At 37.5% G+C, this 9,796-nt stretch overlaps 1 protein-coding gene across 4 annotated transcripts in view; it reads left to right on the top strand.

Annotated features, from left to right (window-relative positions):
- The first annotated feature begins 928 nt into the window (after positions 1-928).
- LOC131074601 (fatty acid amide hydrolase) overlaps positions 929-9,796 on the top strand; it is a 196,577-nt gene continuing 187,709 nt past the window's right edge. Inside the window, exon 1 of one of the 4 annotated variants that reach the window (XM_059207756.1) lies at positions 929-1,362. In XM_059207756.1, coding sequence (XP_059063739.1) covers positions 1,260-1,362 — 103 coding nt within the window. In that variant the 5' untranslated portion in view covers positions 929-1,259. Of the gene's footprint in view, positions 1,363-7,068; positions 7,548-9,796 lie in introns of those variants that run through there. The other 3 variants (XM_058011242.2, XM_059207757.1, XM_059207759.1) reach the window with 3 other exon arrangements.

Genomic DNA, 9,796 nt, shown 5'->3' with positions numbered 1-9,796 from the left:
TATTTGATGATGTTGCACTGAAACATTAGTTATAAGTAGGGGACTTGCCAAGTAAGCTGCTGTAAAAAAGTGGAACTGCTTTAAACTTTTCACATGAGATTTTGAGAAGCGCAAAGCTAGGGTGCTCAACTAGTGGGTCCCCTCCCCTAATACACAAGAACAATGAAAAACTACAGTGTGGAGTGAGTGAGTGATAAATCAAGTCTCTCTAATCATGATAGTAACCTTCTTAAATAGAGGGAAAATAAGAGCGATAAATTAATATTTAGACACGCAAGACTTATACAACTATCCAAAAAGTAATGGAAAATGTTCCAAAAAATATTTGGTATGTTGTGTTCACGTGTGGAGTATGTTATGTCAACTATCTTATAGATGAAATAATATTTGAAATGTTATGTCCATGACTTATAGAACCACATTTGATAAAGAAGAACAATAAATAATGACTGTAGAGTGAATGATAAATCAAAGTCTCTCTAATAGTAACCTTCATAAATAGGAAGAAAATAAATCTAAATCTCTTTAATCATGATAGTAACCTTCATAAATAAGATAGCAACCTAGAGGGAAAATAAGAGTGCCTTAAATTGAAATCTCTCCAATCATGATAGTAACCTTCTTAAATAAAGGGAAAATAACACTTTTCTCTTTTGTACACGAGTCATGATATAATTGGCCACCTCCTGCTATTATTCGTCAGCAGATCATTTAGGTGGTATTATTGGCGATTTGAAGCTATTACGTTTCTCTCACTGGGTGACAGCGAAAATAGCCTTCTAAGAAAAAGTTCTAGAGAGCGCGGACTTGCGCGGACTTGATGTCAAAAGAAAAGGAAATAATCGCCCTCGTGACCCACATCCATATTTGCCGTTTTGTTTGGCTTGGCGCTTTACCTAATTCTCATAAATTTTCTCCCGCAGGCATTTAATGACCCTAAACTTACCTCACTCTAGAATAAGCTTGAATACCACCTAATCACCAGACATTTTGTGCTGCTCTCTTCTCGAAATTGCAGGCTCTGTGGAATGAAATTTCATCATTAATGGAGCCAAACAGCTTGCCGGTACAAAAGAAATATTAAGATAACTTAAGACGCACCAACTTGTACTTCGTCTGAAAGCTCAAATTTAATAGGTAAAGCAGAGCACAATTATTTTTCAGAGCGGCGAGCTTCTGATCCATACGAAAGGGAGGTCACGAGGTCGACTCGTGTTGTGTTTGGAGCTTGCCTCTTCTGTTTGTTTGTCTCTGCAATCATGTTGGGGAAAATATGGGGGAGAGGACGCGTGTACAAGCCCGTGGAGGAAATGGACCTCAGCGATCAAAGCAAGGAAACATACATTCGCGCTGATGTTGCCGGTGAGTTTTTCGACAAGATCATTTAAAATTTTCCATGATTTGGCCAATAAAAGACTATTTTTCTAGAGATAAAATTTAAGCAATTTGAGCATTAAGACATAACACGCTTTATACATTTTTAGCATTCCTGCAGACTGTCCTATTTCTGTAAAAAAAATGTTAATTGACCATTGAAATATAGCGCGCTTTGTATGCTTTTAGCATTCGTTCCGCAGAGTGTCTTGTGGTCGATATTCTGTTATTTTATTTCTGTAAAATGAGTTTGTTTGCGACATCATTTTTTATTGCTTTATTTTTCTCTCATAGCTTCTAAGCTGCAGTTAATATTATGTTCGTTCTTTGTGTTCTTCCTCACTCGGCGTAAAGCAACTTCTGCGAGTTTCGGCATCTTAAAATGAAAATATTTTTTCTGGATAATTATTTAATAATATATTGCGCTTTTGAACACAGAATTCTTATGTTTGTATGGCCTATTCTTGGAGAATTTGTTAAATCTTTAAAAACATATCAAAATTTTATAGGTCTAATGAGGCCGTTTGCTGAACTCAACGGGAATCTGAAAATTATATCTTTGTTTACATAACATAGTTCCAATAACCGTTACTTTATTGTCATGTTGACTCCTAATAGCCGTCATAGTGAAAACACCATTAATAAATTTGTTTTGTACTAATAGTTTGAGTTGACGGAACATCTTTAGTTAGGTATCAGGCGACACTTTGAAATGTGTACTTTTTGACCTTTGTGCGCATAACGAATTATACATCGTGCATCCTTTCTACCCAGAAGCCAGATCTATAGCAATAAGCAGCTAAGTTGCATACGAAGACAACTAAAAACAAAATCAAAATCCGATGTACCGTTTAAGAGATGCGGAAAATTAGCTATGATGACTAATGGTGCTCTTCCCCTAATGAAAAACGTATCGTTTACAAAACAATATTTTTTTTAACTGTTAACCGGTCCCAACCGTCATTTCATCTTGTACGATAGTACTTCTCTAATCACAGCAAGGAGCATGAGAGTACTGAATTACGTGTAAAAGCAGACATTTAGGTCTTAAAATTTGCAGAATATGTGGTAGCTAATATAGGCTTGAGTTAAAGGAAATGTCATTTCGTTATCTGGTGGAACAGCGAGGCATTTCATTACTATAAGAAAAACATCATTTAAATAAAAGTGGAGAAAAAATCACATGTTAGAAAGCGAATGCCTTAAGCTTTCAGGTAGTCTTCTTAATTAAACTTTTCAAGCAACATTTTGTGTGGCGAACTGCCTAAACATTTAAGGCGAAACAAACAAGTTTAAAGTCAAAGAAGAAGATTTGGTGAGCCGTCGTCATCCATCAACATCATTATTAAATAGAGTTAGGTAATAACCATTTTGATGGCTACTGGTGTTTATAATTGGAGGAAGGTGGGGCCCGATAAATGTATTTTGAGAATAACGTCCAGGCCTTGTCAGTTTTTGCAGTCGGCCTTGGATGGATTTTACATCTACCTGACACCCGTGGCAGTAAGATTATTGGGCGGGGCCGGGGACTGGGCCGCGGGCGGGTTTACTTTTTAATATTTAAGAATAGTCATATTCTATTGGAATTATTCCATCTGAACCCGCTTTATATACCCTGGTTAACGGCAGGAAGTATTATAGCTACCATAGCCCCTAGTGGACCACAACTGTCACATTTGCCTGCTCAGTACTTATTCACGTAATCAGGAACGCTTTTGGTGTCTTGCGTTAACTCACGTCTTGTTGCAGGCTCGTACCTTGACCACATGCAACATTTTGTTGCCTTTCCTCACTTTTTCCTTGGTTTGTTCTTTCTCGTTTATTCCGTAGATCAATTTTTTAAGTTCGGTTTTATAATAAGGCTCATTCTTTCTATTGTTGGTAATACAGTATAGAGGAAGAGCATTAATAATGTAATGGTATTCATTATTTGTGTAATCAATCTTCTAATTATTAACTTTAAAAGAGTCAAAAGAAATGATAATTAAAAAAGTTCATTAATAAATTTCATTTGTACCAATAGCTGTTTAGCTTATTTATACACTATCATTGGGTCATTTTTCCATAAATATTAGCAATTTTAAGTGTACGATAACTGGGGCATCTTTAAATAGCTATTAGACGACATTTTGAAATATGTACTTTTTGACCCATTTGCTCGCACAACGGATCCCACAATGTGTGCCATTACTACCCAAAACCCAGAACAATAGCTATAAGCAATTGAGTCGCATATAGAGACAATGAAAAAAAAGTCGAAATCCAATGTATTGTTTAAGATTTGTGGGTGCTCGAAGTTAAGTTTTATAATTAAATTTAGGTTCTTTTTATATTTGTTGGTAATAGAGTCTGGGTAGAGCACCAATTCTAGTTATCGGTCATGATCTAATAACCGTTGCACATCTAACCTCTCAATTACTAACTTTAAAAAACCAAAAACAAATAACTAAAAGTTCATTAATAAATTTCACATGTACCAATAACCACTCTTTTTTAACATTTTTGGATCATAATTGGCCCATTTGTGCACATTTATTGGTACCTATAGTGCATGACTATTGGGGCATTTGTGCATAAGTATTGACAATTTTAAGTGCACTATTATTGAGATATATTTAAGCAGGTTTCAAGCGACAATTTCAAATGTGTACTTTTTGACCTTAGCGCGCATAATGGATCCCATAGGATGTTGGCATTATGTGAACTGGTATGAGGACATAATGATATTGTATGTTGTCATTGATGTCAATATGTGATATGAAGTGAACCAGCATATGTGAGAAGAGAGAACCAACATATGTGAGAACCGATGTATATGCCAAAGTGAAGCGGTATGTTTGTTCAAGATGAACCGACATGTCAAGGTGAACCGACATGTTGTTATGGGAACTGGTACATGGAACCCTTGTGTGACTACTGGTTGGTAGTCTCAGGGTTTCCGGTTGGAATACCTCAAGCCTATGTGACTCAATCGGTGATCTTTGTGTGATGAGTTAGCAGTATAACGAAGAACAGATCATGTTGCCATGTCAGCCTTGTGCGCATGAAGGATCTTACATGAAGGAGACTATCCTTATCTACCTCGGGAATGTGCGAAGTTTGTAAACGGTGATAACGCGTGATGGGTTATCAGCCGTCATGAAATCGGTGGAAAATGAACGATGGAGAATGTCTTGAGATCGGATCAAGAACTGTTGCATTTAATGTAGTATGCTCAACAGTCAGGATTGAACCGTTTGAATTGCTTAACCTAATAGGTTTAGGGTTTATGCTTCCGACCTATCTGTTTCCTATAAAGTCGATGTTGTGTTTCTTTCTAAAGTTGTTAGCAAAAGTTGTGTGTGTGTATCCAAGAGAAAGGATACATGATTCTTGCCAGACCAGAGGAGAGAAGTGATACCTGCAGAGTGTAAGTGCAGAAGGTGAAGAAGAGCTTAAGCGGATCTGCATTGACATTGAGTGCTATCATCAGATCATTGTTATACCTGTTGATCTTTAATCACTTCAACAGTTGTGAAATCCCTTAACAGGGTAGCCTTAACCGACTTGCTGTAAATCCTTTAACAGGGTAACTAGAAGCTATTGAGTTATTGAAATCCTTTAGCTATTGAGTTCTTGAAATCCTCTAACAAGGTAACCTTTAAGAGGGTTTAACCCTTAACCGGGCATTTTAGTCATCCCTTAACTGGGTGATCCCTAACATGATCGGTTCTTAATAGAACCTATTGTATCAGTCTTTAACCGGACAAGGCTCCTAACAGAGCGAACTTCTAAAGAGTTCAAAAACAAGCTTGTGGGTATTCATCCCCACTGTGGTTTTTTCCCAGTTGGATTTCCACGTGAAAAATATGTGTGTCATGTGTGATGTCTTTTTCATGTGATGCTATGTTGTTTTCTGTCAAGCAGTGAATCATGTTGATCTAGTTGCTTATATGTATATCTTTAATAGTAGATTACCTGTTCATGCATTAGGGTGAAATAGAATGAAGCATTAGATTATATGAGAAAACAAGTGTCAACCAGTTTATGCTGATCTCAGTTATTCTGGGTTTTGTCGGTTGTACTCTGTTTTAGGACCGGTGTTATTGTTTGCTTGTAAATGCACAATGTCTGCTGACAAACCGGTTTTAGGGTGTGTTTTTGCCTGTACTGATTCACCCCCCCTCTCAGTACCGGTTTGGTACTATCTGTTCATCATTGAGTTATCATAGGGTGCATTGTTACTACCCAAAAACCAAAACAATAGCTATAAGTAGTTCAGTTGCATGTGGAGACAACCCAAAAATTGTTAAAATTTGATGTACCGTTTAGAATTTGTGGGTGCGCAAAGTTAGCTATAACGACTACTGGTACTCTTCCCCTATCGTTTAACTTCTTCTTTACTCTAGAGTTAAGGGTTTAGGACTATCTGTTCTATCAAATCATTCATAATGTCTCATATATTGTTGTTGATAATAAGATCACAAGCATAAGTTGACACCTTTTTAATTGAGGATTGAGGGACATCTATTGCATCAAAATCATCCCTAACATCTCATGTATTGTACCATTGGAGAACTTGAATTTTGGTAGATGCAAACACCAAGGAACATACCATTATTTTCACCAATTGTACCCAATCAATTGAACCACAACCATTTGGTATGTTCTCAAATTCTAAATATTACATCTAAATTACAAAAGGCTTTTCCTATTAGTCCCTTCCCAAAGAAAGAGTTACGTAGCAGACCAATTACTATTATTCTACTTCTACTGATATGTTTTATCAATTAACTTTTTGTTTTTCTTTAGTTTTTTTCTTTTCTAGAGGTCTTTGTTTAATCATCTACATAACACAGATTGGTCATTTAAGTCGTTGGAAGAAACAAATAAGGATGTAGGTGTAGATCCTTCAACCATTGCATAAGCAAGGACAACTTATGTGGCTAGAAGTTAGATGGGCCACATTATTAAGACCTTGCAAATGGGATCATGACTAGCATTGATTTCTATGTAAATACAAAAATTCTATGTTTAATAATTTCATATGTAATGTGAAATTCTTATTCTATGCACTTATTATTCTACATTAAAAATGGATACATGGTTTTCCATATTTTAATTGCCACTAAAGTAACATTTATGCATCTTAAATGCATCTTTTATGAATATTTATTAACTTTTGATATTAAATGTAACCACTAAAATTTACTTTTTTAGTAAAACCTGATATAAGTTACATGGAGTGAAAATGTTGAGTCACAAATCTTATAGAATTTTGCTACACTCTTGGATTAAGTTGTAACTAAATGTGTTTTCCTTTATACTGAGTAATGTCCCTTCTTAAATGACAGGCCTTAAAGAAATCAAATTCTAGGCCTTAAGAAGTCAAATTCTAGCCTTTATTATTCTCGAGGCTAGAATAAATGATTAATAAGAGGGAATAATTAAAAAATTATTAAGAGGAGCCCAAAAAGCTTTAATTGAAATAATAATTATTATAATCTTTCGTTGAGGGTCATTAAAAAGGGGGCCACTTTTAAAAACAACGTCAAATGACTAGGTGGGCACCCTGGTGGGATATTTAATAATTATTAACTATTCATTAAATGACTAAGTCGACTCAGAAAGAATTATCTAGAGGCATTAATTTCTGGTTGGTTCATTTGCACATTATAAAAAGGGCTAGATGTTATTATTCTGGATTATTATGCAGATCTGTTTTCTCCATTGATTAGCAGCGATCTGCAAGTCAACATAAATACAGGACAAAAACCCTGTGACAACAGCACTGGACGTAGCACCAGGTCTGCAACAACAATTCTACATTAATGGGAAGCATTAATTCATCACAAGAACCTATCGCTGGAGCTGAAGGAGGTTTATTTGGTGTTTAGGAAGGGGATACACAGTCTGAAATCAGACGAGGGTGTGGAGAATCTGCCAGCCACAACGTGATATATTTCCAGGGCCCTCACATTCAACGCTTGATCAAAAGCATTTCTGTTGCTAGCTAATGATATTGCAATTCGTGTGAATTGGTGTCCAAGGAAGGGGTTCCAACTCACAGTTGATCATACAAGTGCAGCAAAAATCATATTGAGACCGGTCTTTCACAGTGCCCTACTGACATTGGCAGTATTTGATCATATCATCAGCAATCAAGAGTAAGACCTGAGTTGGGCGATAATTTGGTATGCTTGATTTTAGTGTTTTATATCGTAAAGTATTTGCCGTTCATGCTAGAGTATTGATTTGTGTAATTTATGCTGCCTACAATCATAATAGTCGTCATGCCACTCTGTTTGTAATACGCAAAACTTCATGAAATAAATTTTGTGGAATTTGGCCGCTTATTTATATCTGTTAGAAGATATTCTAGTTAGAATATTACAGTGGTATCAGAGCCACCGTCCTGCCAGTCTGTGTGTTTGCATGCCAAAATTCTCAGTTGCAGGTTGTGTTTTTTAACAGTTGCATGTCAGATTTAACTGTTTGCATGTCAGTTTGAATCAATCCTATGCACTCTAGAGGAGTATCACATAGGTATTTCACCTGAAGTAGATTAGGACAGTTAGAAGGGGAAGATTCTGAAGAAGAAACCCTAGTGTTTGAACCTGACATCATGGCTGAGCAACGAAATGAAGGTGGTAACGGGCAAGCCAACATTCAGGATGTGTTGGCCCAAATCAATCGCACAACAGCAACCACAGATGGTGCAGACATTTATGCAATCACAGCAACAGCTCCTGGCTACCATTGGCAATTCAACCTCTAGGTGCAACAGCCTCAGGCTCAAAATCAGAATGGAAATGGCAGTGAAAATGGGCGTGAAACACAAGGTGCATCTAATGTTGTTCAAACAACTTCTACCAGATCTGATAGTCCCATGAGGCCTGTATTCCTTCCAAGACCTGTAGAAGAAGTAGCAGCACCAGAGGTAGAGGAGGATGTAACCAACATCACTGATGATGTTATGGTTGCATATGATGAATATAGAATGCTTCCGGGTGATGTAAGACAACTAATAAACCTGAATCAGTTCATGAACCAACCGAGAGATAAAGCCAGATTCTGCCTCGAAAGACAGGAGAGGAGACCTAGAGGGCCAACCAGGCAAGGCACTCTGCCTCAAGAATTCAAGGATGCTTTAAACAAGATTCCTTTGCCTATATTTGATGGAAGTGGCAAGATGAGTGCTAGGTCTTGGGTACACAAACTTGACACATTTTTGTCACTTAAGCCTGTGGAGGAAAACAAGGCTATTCAGTTTGCTACAATGCATTTGAAGGGTGTGGCATACGATTGGTGGCACCACGGACTGGTAACACAAGATCATGGCTTGAACCATTCGTATGAGGAGTTTGTCAGCAACTTGATTGTGCGGTTCGATAGAAAAGACGTTGAGGTTTATTATAGGGAGTTAGCTTAGCTGAAGCAAGTTGGTCATGTTGAGACTTATATCAATCAATTTCAGAATTTTTTTGTCATGGTTCTTGATATGACAACTAGTTACCATGTTGTTTGTTGAAGGTTTGAGTGATAGACTGAAGGGATTGGTGAAGGCACTAGACTTGGAGGCAACACCTTTGTTCCAGGCTCAGAGGAAGGCCTTTGGTGGTTTTCAGCCCAAACAAAAGACCTTCAGCTAGCAAAAGAGTACACCACCAAAGATGGAACAAGAATCTAAGAATGAATTGCGGAGGAAGACGCTATGTTTCTCTTGTAAAGAGCCATGGGAACTTGGTCATCATTGCCTAGGCAAAGGCAAAGCACATTTAATAAAGGTTCTTTCAGATAACGATGATGGTCATGAGGATATAGAGACTAATATAGGCAATGATAGTGATCAGGAGGAGCAAACTCCACATTTGGAGTTGGATGTTTCTGCATCCAAGGAGATGACCCAGAGCACTATTGCAACATTATCTGGAGTTCCTTGGCTTCATCCATTCTGATTGAGAGGAGTTCTGAAAGGGTAGCGCATGGTTTGTCTCGTTGATAGTGGAGCCACACAACTTCATCAATGAAGGTATGGTGGTGAAGCAAGGATTGCAAGTAGAGGAATTCTCAAGATTTAATGTCACTGTAGTTGACAGATTTCAGTTGAGCTGCACCAGAGTTGTTCCTCAACTCAGTATCTAGCTGGGTGATTACACTCTGACAGATGATTTCTTTGTCCTCATTTTGGGCAACATTGATGCAGTGTTGGGATTACAGTGGTTGCAATCACTTGGTCGCTACATCTAGGACTTTCACAAAATGGAGTTGGAGTTTGTTGTGGACAACAAGAAAATTGTGTTGAGAGCAATACCAAATGGAGGTCCACGATAAATTTCAGCTAGGAAGATGGAGGCACTCTTTAGGCATGGGGAGGTTGATTGGGCAGTACAGTACTCCATTTCCACAAAATCGACATCCATCACCAAGTCCGAACATCATC

This window comes from Cryptomeria japonica, chromosome 7 (assembly GCF_030272615.1).
Source record: "Cryptomeria japonica chromosome 7, Sugi_1.0, whole genome shotgun sequence".
In the NCBI taxonomy this organism is placed as follows: Eukaryota; Viridiplantae; Streptophyta; class Pinopsida; order Cupressales; family Cupressaceae; genus Cryptomeria; species Cryptomeria japonica.
The sequence above is the reverse complement of the archived record's forward strand: the minus strand, read 5'-3'. Positions and strand labels throughout refer to the sequence as shown.